This window comes from Balaenoptera physalus (genome assembly GCF_965194825.1).
Source record: "Balaenoptera physalus genome assembly, chromosome: 1".
NCBI classification, from domain to species: Eukaryota; Metazoa; Chordata; class Mammalia; order Artiodactyla; family Balaenopteridae; genus Balaenoptera; species Balaenoptera physalus.
Genome location: NC_138882.1, coordinates 87339492 through 87352099, shown reverse-complemented (window position 1 = coordinate 87352099; position 12608 = coordinate 87339492). Strand labels below are relative to the sequence as shown.

The following is a 12608-nucleotide window of genomic DNA, read 5'->3' as shown; positions in this document are numbered from 1 at the left end:
CGGTTAGGACCCGGCGCTTTCACTGCTGAAGGCTTAGGGTCAATCCCTGGTCAGGGAACTAAGATCCCACAAGCCACGCAGCACGGCCAAAAAATAAAAATAACCCTTAAAAAAATAAATAAGTAAAAAGGGCAACTCATAACAAATGCTATTAAACAAATATAAAGGCCCATATATACTCATTCACAAATACTTTTTGCTCCCAACCTAGATTAGACACCAGACAAAAGGGATCTTTCTATTTTATTAGATTAAAAAACACAAACAAAAGCAGTAGGAACTAGGGGAAAAGATAGGGAAAGAAATACAGAGAAGGGCTGGACAAAGACCAGCATGACAAAGGGGAGAAGCAGGCTTCTTAAGAGCCCTAACTTAAGAGCCCCAAGTTAGGACAGGAAAGAGGCTTCTAAGGACTAGACATCCCTTCATTTGATGACAATTTTCTGGCGCAAGGCTCGGGGCCCAGAGCCAGGGAGGGGCTCAGGAGGTGGTGGGCCAGGGCCCAGGGCTGAAGCAGTGGGCGGCAGTCCGTGGGCAGTGATGTACTTCTTGTAGGCCTCACGGATGATCTTGAAGGCTCGAGCAGTGGCGTAGGGTATGTCTGTAACAGGGTCCCGGTACAGGGCTGGGCGATGGGTCACTGGGCAGACCTCCCGAACAGGGACCTTTGGAGGCCGCCCTTGGGGAAACCATTCCTCAAACGTCGCATCATCACTAAAAGTGATGAAGGTACGTGAGCAGCGAGCAGGAGGGATGACGGGTCCAGTCCCAGCACGGGGTGTCAATGCCGAAGCTGTGGGAGCAGGATCAAGTCTGAGGGAAAAGACAGAGAAAAACACAAAGAGCCGAGGGACTTCCCTGGTGGTCCAGTGGTTAAGACTCCTCTCTCCCAATGCAGGGGGGCCTGGGTTCGATCCCCGGTCAGGGAACTAGATCCCGCATGCACACCGCAACTAAGACTGAGTGCAGCCAAATAAATAAATAATTTTAAAATTAAAAAAAGCTGAGGAGAGAAAACTGATAAAGAAAGAGATCAGACAGGTGAGGAAAGAGGAGGAGGCAGTGGGTGGCAACATTCTGAGAGAATCTATTAAGTGACAGAACAAAACAAAGCAGAGCCAGATGGAAAAACAGAAAAGGAGAAGAGAGGCTAAAAGAGAAATAGGAGATGACAGGAAGAGGAATCTGAAAGATACTCAGGTGTTAGAGAGCTGTGTGAGGAAAGCAAGTGAGATGGGGCTGAGGGAATACAAGCTGAATACAGAAGGGAGAAACCGCACTCCTCTTCTCCCCTTGAGGTTCACTCACTCACCCTTCTACGTCGACATTCTCTTCTTTAGGGCCTGGCTCCCCAACTAGTGGCACTGTCACTGAATGGTAGGTGATTATGGGCCCAGGGCACTTCCGCTTCTTGTGGACCTGCTTCTTTTTGTCAGCCTCAAGCCGCTCATATGTCTCTTCAGGAAGGAATGAAGGGATGGTCAATTCCCGTCTTCCCAAACCCCAGTTCTGTCCTACGGTCTCTTATCTTCCTGGCTGTCTAGTCACTGCCTACCCAAGCCAATCAGGGAAGTCCTCTAAGGCCCTCAAGAATCTGCCATTTCATAAGCTTTCTGCTTGCCCCTCTTGACATCCTCTCTGCTCATCATTTCTTAGGTCCACTTGGTTCCTTACCCACTCAGAACTGTAGGACTTCAGAGTTGAAAGGGACCCTTTGATGAAGAGCCTACTCATTTCCCCAGATACCCCTCCGTTACTGCCCTGTCAACTTGCTCCCATCCAAGGCAGCACACTGCATCGTCAGGCATCTCTAATCATTAGAGTTCTTTCCCATTTTGAGCTGAAACATACTTCCTGTTGACACTGTTTTACCTTTTAAGGCCATAAGGGACACAAGTCTAACCTGTCTTCCACTTGACAGTCCTTTAAAGAGTTGAAATTAGTGTCCACGAAGCAACAGACAAGGGATTAATCTCCAAAATATACAAACAGCTCATGCAGCTCAATATCAAAAAAAACAAACACCCCAATCAAAAAATGGGTGGAAGACCTATATAGACATTTCTCCAAAGAAAACATACAGATGGCCGAGAGGCACATGAAAAGATGCTCAACATCACTAATTATTAGAGAAATGCAAATCAAAACTACAATGAGGTATCACCTCCCACCGGTCAGAATGGCCATTATCAAAAAATCTACAAACAATAAATGCTGGAGAGGGTGTGGAGAAAAGGGAACCCTCTTGCACTGTTGGTGGGAATGTAAATTGATACAGCCACTATGGAGAACAGTATGGAAGTTCCTTAAAAAATTAAAAATAGAATTATCATATGACCCAGCAATCCCACTACTGGGCATATACCCTGAGAAAACCATAATTCAAAAAGACACACGCATTCCAATGTTCACTGCAGCACTATTTACAATAACCAGGTCATGGAAGCAACCTAAGCGTCCATCAACAGATGAATGGATAAAGATGTGGTATATAAATGCACTGGAATATTACTCAGCCATAAAAAGGAACGAAATTGGGTCTTTTGTAGAGACATGGATGGACCTAGAGACTGTCATACAGAGTGAAGTAAGTCAGAAAGAGAAAAACAAATACCGTATGTTAACACATATATGTGGAATCTAGAAAAATGTTACAGATGAACCTGTTTGCAAAGCAGAAATAGAGACACAGACGTAGAGAACAAATGTATGGACATCAAGGGGGGAAAGGGGGAGGTGGGATGAACTGGGAGATTGGGATTGACATATATACACGAATATGTATAAAGTAGATAACTAATGAGACCCTGCTGTATAGCATAGGGAACTCTACATAATGCTCTGTGGTGACCTAAATGGGAAGGAAATCCAAAAAAGAGGGGATATATGTATACATATAGCTGATTCACTTCTCTGTACAGCAGAAACTAACATTGTAAAGCAACTATACCCCAATTAAAAAAAAAAAAAGAAAGAAATTAGTGTCCGTCTCTCTCCAGGCTGATCACAACACCCCTTCCACTGAACCATTCCTCATACAACATGGTTCTGAGTCACTCCCTCCTTTGCCACCCCTGTGCCTAAAATACTCTTCTATTCCTGTACTTATCACAGGCTATGGCAGAGGCTGCAAGATGGCAGCCCCCTTACGTGTTCTGCTTGATTTGTATAGCGTTTTAAAGAAAATTTTGAATTAGTTGCTGACATTTAAAAGTCAGGAAATTACATTTAAATACAGAGATTTCTGGTCCCTTTTAAAAATAACAAGAAAATCTGGCAACCCTGTGTCTGTATTCTCACAGGGCAACGATTAGCTGAGCTGAGTAACTGCTCCTCCTTTCAGGCACTCCTCTCTAGTTCACCACAGTTGCCCTGGCTGGACCCGGTGATACTGCTCTATGGCAGTTCATTGTTGGTAGATATGTCTCTTCCTTAAGGGCAGTGACTGTGACTCATATTACCTATACATTATCACGGTCACGCAGCATTCCACACGTTACAGGAATTCAATAAAGATTTGTTAATGTATAAACAGATCTAAATATTCCTGGTCCCTTTGTCCTCCTTAAACGTGGTATTGTGAACACAATCCTCTAGATAGAGTAAGAGCAGAAGAGTCCTCTGGACTACACCCCCCCCCCCCCGCCCCTCCACACCCCCAGTGATTTAACCTCTTTTGTACTTAAATTCTGGTTGGTAATATTGCTTTCTTTCTCTTGAGCCAACCTTCCAACCCTTCTCTCGAACACTTCCCTGTACCCTCTGTAACTCCTGCTCTATAATCAGCCAACTCATCTATTTCCTCAATTTCCTCACTCGGCATGCCTTCCAAAACTTGCCTTACGGGAAACCTGTCATCCACGGAGGCCACCACTCTCCTCTGGTAGAGGCTGATTATTCTCCCACATCCTGGGCAGGATGTGCCTGTGTCCTACTGGGCCCCACACTTCAGGTCTCTTTGCTCCACACTCTAGATACCTCTGTTCTTCTAGTTCTTCAGTACTTCTAATACCTGAATATCTCTTCATTCTATCTATCACCCCTTCCAGCCTTCATTTTCCTTGTTATTTATTTATTAATTTAAACCCTCTGTTTTATTTATTTTTTGGCCGCACAGCACAGCATGGGGGATCTTAGTTCCCCAACCAGGGATCGAACCCGTGCCCCCTGCAATGGAAGCGCGGAGTCTTAACCACTGGACCGCCAGGGAAGTCCCTTGTTTTCCTTTTAAAATCGAGCTTAGGTTCCTCAATCTATCAGTCATTCTCTTGTCAGTCTAAACTCCCTCGCCCAGACCTGGATTGCTGAGTGCTACTGGAGAAAAGTTACACAATAGGTAGAGTGGAACCCCAGAAATTCATGGTCCCAAACTTCAACAGACCCGCCAACACCAGCAGATGATCCTATCTCCACAACTATTTCAAACAGTCTTCACTCTCAAGCTTCCAACTCTATTCCCAACACCTGAGAGATGACAGTGCCTAAAAGACATCAGATGAAAACTACTGCACTGTCCTGCTCTGGATTTACAACCCTACAACTATGAGCCACCCTTCCTTCCTTCCTCTTAATGGAGGCCAATTCTTCCACCCATGCCCTAGCTCCCACCCCGCCTCCCATTTCTCCAAAACCCTACACTACTAACAATCCTTTCTTTCTTTTCCGTCTTTAAATTCTTTCAGTTGCATCTCACCAAAAATACACACTCTCCAATCTTTGATGTTCCCTCTCCTACCCTTCATGGCCAAATTTTAGAAGTCTGGCTTCCCAACCAACTTCCAAATGGCTTGGTCCCCAAAAAGTGTTAAGGTCATCTCTGACCTCCATGTCACCAAAACCAATGGACACTTCTCAGTTCTCTTCACTGGTGTCTCAGCAGCTCTCAGCAACTACTCTCTTGTAACAGTCTCTTTCCTTAGTGCTCTTATGACAAACTCTCCTGGAGTTTCCCACTCTCTGGCCACTCCTCATATTCTTTTCTAAGCTCCTCCTCTTATAGGAGACCATTACATTTTAGTGTCTGCAGGACCTTCTTGAGCCTCTGTCTACTCTTCTCCCTCTATGCTTTCTCCCTGGGTAATCTCATCCACTCCAATGTCAATTACCATCCATATTCTAAAACTTCCGAATTTATATTTCTAGCCCAGATATCTTGTCCAAGCATCAGATTTGTGTGTTTAACTGACTTCTCAGCACTGCATGAATTGCTCATAGACACTTCAAATCCAACATGTTCAAAAATGAACTTATTATTTCTTCTCCTGCCAAACAAGCCCCTCCAGGATCTCCTATGTCAGTTACCGATATCAGAAGCCTGGGAATCACTCTCTTTACAGTGGCCTGAAACAATCAATGTAGTTAAAGGATACAGATTGTAATTACAGTGACATCAAGTGACCACGTTATTTGTGATGGTTCTCATTTATATGTTTTAAGAGATAGCTACTGTTTTAAAGCACGGCATTGCCATTATACAGACAGAGATTATATTTCCCATTTTAAAGCTAAGATATTAAAAAAAAATGTCACGAGAATACATCCTGAAAATGCTGGAAATGAATTAAATCTTTTCTCAGTCATTGTGGTCTTCTGGAGTTAAGTTATCTAAATTTCAAAACTATCATTAAACTGAAATGAGTTGGGTCCAGATATTCTGGGTAAACAATCTTCTACTCCACAGTGAAATTGTATTTGGGTTATACACGTTCAATTATATGTGCTTAGTCAAAAAAGAGACAGATTCAGAGAGAGAGAAATAACAAATTAAATATTGTAGGAGATTTCACCTGTTGTTTCACTCAATGAAAGTATGCCCCAGAGTGAGCATGTGATGGGAGGTACGAAATCTGCTGTTCCCTCAATTTCTCACGTACCTCTCGTGATCTGAGAATCCTCACCATCCTTCAAAGAAATGTATGTTTTTGTACAATATGTTACCATACATGACTGTGTGCCCAATGGCACATAAACTGAAGAGATTTTAAAGAATTCTCACTTTATAGCAATGTATCCCATGAACTGACTGATTCTACTCAATTTCTAATTCTCATGCTCATTAAAGTAGGCATCATCACCCCATTTTGTGAACAAGGAGAGAAAGATGCAAGTAGGTTGCAAGTAATTTGCCTGCAGTCTTACAGCAAATGAACAGCAGAACTAGGATCTGAACTGAGTTCTGTATGATTCTTATTTTAGACCAAAGTACTTCAATATAACTTGTTCTTCAGAGCCCTCATAACTGCTTACTTCCTTGCTCCTAATCACTTACTCTCCCCATTTCTTTCTTCTGATTCCCTTGTCCCAAATCTCCATCTTTCCAGTTCTTTGGGTCCTCCAGGTCTCAGTTTTTCTCATGCTCCTTAGCCCCTCTACCCACTGTTCTGAAAACCAGACTGACCCAGTGAACGTAAGTTGAGCTCCTCTGTGATCTTGGCCTCCCTGAGCAGCTCCTCCTGGGTCAGTGGCCGCTCACAGTGGGGCCCCTTTCGCCGCCGTGACTGGCCTTGCCTCTCTTGTACCCGAAGGAATGTTTGTCGTGTGTGCTCAGCTGTAGATTGCCGCATGGACTTTCGACCTGGGAAGAAAATAAGAGAGGGAGAAATCTTTGAATTCATGTCTACCTCCTCTGTATTTTTTTTTTTTAATTTTAAAACTTTTTATTTGGAAATCATGTCAAACTTACAAAAAATTTGTAAGAATAGTACAAAGAACACCCATGTATCCTTTACCAGATCACCTGTTAATATTTTGCCCTATTTGCATTCTGTGTGTGTCTGTGTGTGTGTGTGTGTGTGTGTGTGTGTGTGTCTTCTGAATAATCTGTGAGTTAAGTTGCACACATCATGGCTCTCTTCCCCTAAATACTCGGTGTATATTTCCTAAGAATAAGAATTGTCCTTACATACCCATAGTACAGTTACCAACTTCAGTAAACTTAAAACTAATACAATACTTTATCACCATATTTCAGTTTTGTCAGTTGACCCAAACATCCCCACTCACTGTCAGAGCCATCATCCTGTAGTTCTAGTGGAAGCAATGCCTTCTCTTCTCGGGTCTTCTGAGAGCTACCAGCTGGGGTGCTGACCTTTCGAGGCCTCAAGCTCTTCAGGGGTTCCTGGGGACAGATTGGAATCAGACACCAGGGAAGAGAAGAAATAGAAGAAAGAAGATGAAGATCTTAGGAAGAGAAAACCAGCACAGTAGAAAATGAGATTGGTGTGGGGACAACTGGGACCTGATGAAAGGGAGACTACAAATTAAGGAAGTCCAAGAAAACCAGGCCTCCCCTGCACCTTATATGCTTTGGTGACTACTCGGCGCTTCCTTCTCGGCTCTTCTGCTTCTCCATCACTGGATGGTTCATCCCCTTCGTCGATGTCAAAGTCAGAGTCCACCTCATCCTCTGTGTCTGACTGGTCCCCTTGATACTCATCATCTCCTGATTCCTGAGGACATAGGGAGATGAGGTTCTCACTGGCATCAGTTATTAATGCCCCTCCAGGAGGATCAGAATCCCTCTGCTTATTGATAATGGCTGCCCCACTCTCCTTCCCATCCCAACCTTTCATTTGCCTCAGGCAAGAAGCTTTCCTAGCTGATGCTCCAGCACCACCCCTTCTAACATTAATTGATTGCCCTTCTCCTGTAGCACATTGTGTTAAGTGCTGGGGTACAAAAGCATATGGTTTGATCTCTACCTTCAGGGGTCTCACAGTCTAGTAGATGTCACAGCATAATTATAAAAGGAAGTTTTAATACAAGGCAACATATAAACTACCAAAGGCAATAAAATGTTACAGGTGTTCAGAGGAAGGTACACCTGCTATGAATAGGTGGTCTGGGAAGGTCTAAACTTTAGAGTTTATTCCTTTAGAACAAGGGCTGGCAAACTTTTTCTGTAAAGGGCCAGATTAAAACAGGTAGTGGGCCAGATTCAGCCAGCAGGTTGTAGTTTACTAAACCCTGTTTTAGACTCTAAAGAATGAAGAGGACTTGAGCCATGGTTTAAAATACTGGTAGTATTTAGATAACCAAGAGGGAAGAAGGAATCATGGGCAGATCAAGTGGCAGGAACAAAGATTCAGAAGCAAGAATGTGTATAACATGTTGATAGAATAAGCATTTAGACCTAAGTAAAGCAGAAGGTTTGTCTCTGGCAAGAAGTCTTCCTAGCTGACTGCTTTTGGCTCCAGTACAGCCTCCTTCCAACATTAACTGATTGCCCTATAGAGCTACAAGATTTGAAAAGAAGGTTGTATTCAATCTGTAGAAAAACTTAAGTGTCAGGCTAATAAACTTATGACTTTAACTTGCAGGCCAGTGATTCTCAATACTCTCCCTCTCCTTACTTGTCCCAGCATTGATAATCACTGTTGAAGTAAACTAAAGTTACTGAGAAATATGTCTCATTCCTCAGGTGAGTTGGGACAGAAAAATAGTTGGGTACTACTACTATCTATAATGGGAAGCCACCGAAGATTTGCGGGGAGGGGAAAACTGTATACAAGGGGTGTTTCAGAAAGCTCTGGAGGTGGTCGGATGCGCTGGAGTAGAGAACATGGAGTAGAGCCAAGGCCTGAGGTGATACAAGCTAGGGCTAAAACGGCAGCCACACTGGAAAGGAAAGAGGAAAAAGAACCAGTTGGGGACAGGAGAGTTAATTGGGTGGGGCTGCACCTCAAACATGTGGCTTTCTCTTCAATCAATGATGAGATTAATGGGCTAATCTTGGTACACATGGTGCCAAAGTAAGCAAATAACACAGACAGTTGACACTCCAAGCCAGCCAGCGTTCAGTCTTGCACTGATGACCATCATTTCCTCCCAACTGATGTTTGTGAAAGACAACCTGGGAACACATTAATCCCCTCAGGCCTGACCTGGTATTAAGTCAAATCACCAGAGGGTAGTAGTTCAACTACACATTAGCTTAGTGCCCAATTGAAATGCTTTCACTAAGTTACGTATTTACTACCATTCCTTTGGCTTTTATCGAGGGTCATTAAGAGACATGACTAGATAAGAGTATATTTTTACATCATCTACCAAACCCCTGTTACTTTATATATAAGGATACAATTCTTCCTAGGTTTAATGCTGAATAAGTTTATCTCTCTTAAAGAACTTATATGCTTCTTTCTTACTAAAAAAAGAAATTCAGGATTTGGCTGCCAGGAGAGTCACAGCTAAATTTAATATCAACTGCTATTACCATTTTAGCAGAGGCTCCTGGTACAATTACTTCTGATCTGTCTCTATTTTTACTGTTCCTACTTTTTGTTTATATGGTAAGCCTCCTTAAATCCTTTTTGGAAGCACAAAGGGTACATATTAAATAACGACTCGTAAAATGACAGGAATAGGAAAATGGCTTTTGAAGGAGGGATGAGAAGATTCTATTTTAAACTAATTGGTCAGGGCTGTGTAAGTAATGATTCCTAATCAGTCACCAACTCCTGTGGATTCTATTTCCTTAATTTCTCTTGACCCCTCCTATCCATGTTTCTCCACTCCCACTGCCTCCTTCAAATCATTTTCCTCATTACAGAGTGATCTTTCTAAAGTACAAATCTGATCATGAAATAATCTTCTCAGTCCTTTGAACGAAGAGCAAAACTCCTTAACATGGCTCACAAGGCTGTACAGGATCTGGCCCATGCCTACTCCCTCTAACTTGTATTCTCCTTCACGGCCTGGAGAATGAGAGTAGATGTGAGAGTTCCAGACAAGGATCTCAGTGCCTTTATATATTGTGCCCCACCCCCTCGCGGGACTAACCTTCCTCCTCTACCTGCTTCCAGTCCTACGGCTCTTCATCCACCCAAGACCTACTTTTCATACTGTCCTCAGCTTAAACATCATGTCCCCCAGGGATGTCCATCCCAAACAACAACTCTGGCTCCCATGTGTTACCACAGCACCCTATGCTTAACACTTATTTTACTCCTTATCACACAATATTTTAACTGACTGTTAACTCAGCTAATTCCCCCACTGGAGTCTGGAATATGTAAAGATAAAGAGGTGTTTTTAATTCTCTCTGTTTCCATAGAGCCTGTCACGGTGATTGGCTTGCTCTAGGCGCTTAAAACATTGAAGAATGGATAGATTCAATCAATAAAAATTTAACAAGTGCCAACTCAATCCAGACACTGGACATATACTGTTGAACAAAAGAGACCACCTCTGACCTTACAGAGCTTACAATCTAATGGTAAAGTATAAGCAAATAAGCAAACCAAATCTAATTACAAATTGAAATATGTTTTACGAAGGAAATATACGGGGACACTTTTTTGGACAGCCAAGGAACGGTTATCTAAGACATCTATACAATGAGATTTGAAAGCTGAAAAAGGAGTAGGCTAAGTCCCTCTAATTTTTTTTTGAGAGGTTCCTTTCTATACTTCACGTTAATAACCAGGCAGTGGGCCAACGAGTATATACCGCGTGACTACGATGTGCCTGGCGTATGCTAGACACGTCAAAAGTGCACTGAGTGACACAACTGGGGAAATACACAGTAGGTTTCAGCCACACTCTCGGGTCCTCCGGACAGCTTCACCATTCCTGACCCCTCCAAACCCATCCAGGGCTCCCCTTCTAGGACTCCAGTTTATCCCATCTCGCCCGCCCCATCTCGAGGATCAGCTACCAGGGCTCCTCTCTCTTCCCCGCTCCCTTCTTTGTCCGAGGTTTCTCCCTTCGTCAGGACTCCTTTTACCTTTCTTCCCTCCCTCTTCCTGGGCCCGGCTCTTACCTCTGTGAAACCCCCATAAGTCGTCTGGTAGAACTCATCTTCCTCCTCTGCCTCCAGGAGCCCAGAAAGCCGGTTTCCCGCGGTCTTCCGGGGGGCCCGACCCCCAGCCAAGCTCATATGGCCTACACGAACTGCGTCGCCACCAGCAGCCCCTCACCCAGCACCGTTCTCTGGGCTCGGTGCTCGACACCACTACCTGCGGGCGGGCGGCGGAAGCCGGTCGCCTACAGGCAGAAGTAGCAGAGCGTCGACAGGCTCCTAGTCCCATCCCCTAGGCCTTCTCAAAGCTTCAGCCCCGCCCACTCCTGCGTAGAGACCACCCCAAGCTCCTCGCCCCAGTTCGCGCGCCCATCTGGGCTGTGGAATGACTCCACTCGGGGACACCAGGAGCCCCACTACCCCAAGTACAGAATTTGGGAGTGCAGAAATTTTCATTTAGAAGAGGTCAGTCTCCCTCTGCTCCAGTACGTTTTCCACTCTGCTGTCAGTAGAAACCTTTCTAAAAACCCAGATTTTGTCACTCTTCTGCTCAAAAATCTTTAATGGCTCCCCGTCAACTACAGGATAAAGTCCAAAATCCTTGTGGCAGAATAGTAGTGTGGTTAAGAGCACAGCTTTAGAGCCAGCCAGACCTGAGTTTGCGTTTGAGCTTAAGGTCTTCTAGCTGTGTGACTTTGGACAAGTTGCTTTACCCCGCTGAATTTCAGTTTTCTCATCTGTAAAGTGGGACTAATAATAATACCTACCCTTTAAGGTGGTTGAGAAGATTAAGAAATGTAATCCTTGTAAACTGCTTAGCACAGTATTTAGTAAGCACATAGATGTTTAGTAGGTGATAATTATTTTTTTGTATTTATCTGGTTGCTCTGGGTCTTAGTTGTGTCAGGCAGCCTCCTTAGTTGCAGCTTGCCGGCTCCTAGTTGCGGCATGTGAACTCTTAGTTGCGGCATGCATGTGGGATCTAGTTCCCTGACCAGGGATCAAACCCGGGCCCCCTGCATTGGGAGCGTGGAGTCTTAACCACTGCGCCACCAGCGAAGTCCCTAGGTGATAATTATTCACATGGCACTCAAGGTCCTTCATAATTTAGCCTCTCCCTGCCTTTCATAGCCTCGACTCCTGCCACATCATCCTATTCTAGCATCATTTCCCTGACACCAATTCACTGTCGTGCCTCCATGCTTTTCCTTCTCCTTAAAATCTCTTTCCTTTCTTGTCTATCTGGCAAAATTCCAATTCTATAGGACAGTGGCGTCTTCTCAACACCCATTTCTCTCTTCCCAGTCACAGCTCCTATAACCCTTGTGATCATGCCTCCTAAATCCTCGGGAATAGTTCCAATCACAAATAGTTTGTGGTATTATCAAGAATGTATCAGGACTTCCCTGGTGGTCCAGTGGCTAAGTCTCCACACTCCCAATGCAGTGGGCCCAGGGTTCGATCCCTGGTCAGGGAACTAGATCCCACATGCCGCAGCTAAGAGCCCACACGCGGCAACGAAGATCCTGTGTACCGCAACTAAGACCTGCGGCAGCCAAATAAAATATAAATAAATAAATATTAAAAAAAAGAATGTATCAAAATAATGCCATTCACAGCGACATGCATGGACCTAGAGATTGTCATACAGAGTGAAGTAAGTCAAAAAAAGAAAGACAAATATGGTATATCACTTATATGTGGAATCTAGAAAAATGGTACAGCTGAACTTATTTGCAAAGCAGAAATAGAGTCACAGATGTAGCAAACAAACTTATGGTTACCAAGGAGGGAAGGAGAGAGGTGGGATGAATTGGGAGACTGGGATTGACATATATACACTACTATACATAAAATAGATAACTAA

General features: G+C 43.9%; 1 protein-coding gene across 2 annotated transcripts; it reads right to left on the bottom strand.

Moving 5' to 3' along the window:
• Positions 1 to 226: 226 nt before the first annotated feature.
• Positions 227 to 11035, bottom strand: VPS72 (vacuolar protein sorting 72 homolog). Of its 2 annotated transcripts, none has more exons than XM_082475405.1 (6): positions 10763 to 11035; positions 7296 to 7448; positions 7003 to 7117; positions 6398 to 6574; positions 1313 to 1457; positions 227 to 813 (listed from the first exon to the last, which is right to left on the bottom strand). In XM_082475405.1, exons 1-6 carry the CDS (start codon positions 10877 to 10879, stop codon positions 426 to 428), a joined length of 1095 nt encoding a protein of 364 aa, XP_082331531.1. In that variant the 5' UTR covers positions 10880 to 11035; the 3' UTR covers positions 227 to 425. The 2 variants fall into 2 exon arrangements, with proteins under 2 accessions (XP_082331531.1, XP_082331532.1); XM_082475406.1 differs by having other exon boundaries at positions 227 to 793; positions 10763 to 11009.
• Between the last annotated feature and the right edge of the window lie 1573 nt (positions 11036 to 12608).

Excerpts from the sequence above, each read along its gene's own strand:
- VPS72 (XM_082475405.1), bottom strand. The coding sequence starts at position 10,879 with ATGAGCTTGGCTGGGGGTCGGGCCCCCCGGAAGACCGCGGGAAACCGG. Across the intron at positions 7,449-10,762 it reads CTTATGGGGGTTTCACAGAG|GAATCAGGAGATGATGAGTA; the intron begins GTAAGAGCCGGG and ends CTATGTCCTCAG. Across the intron at positions 7,118-7,295 it reads TAGTCACCAAAGCATATAAG|GAACCCCTGAAGAGCTTGAG; the intron begins GTGCAGGGGAGG and ends ATCTGTCCCCAG.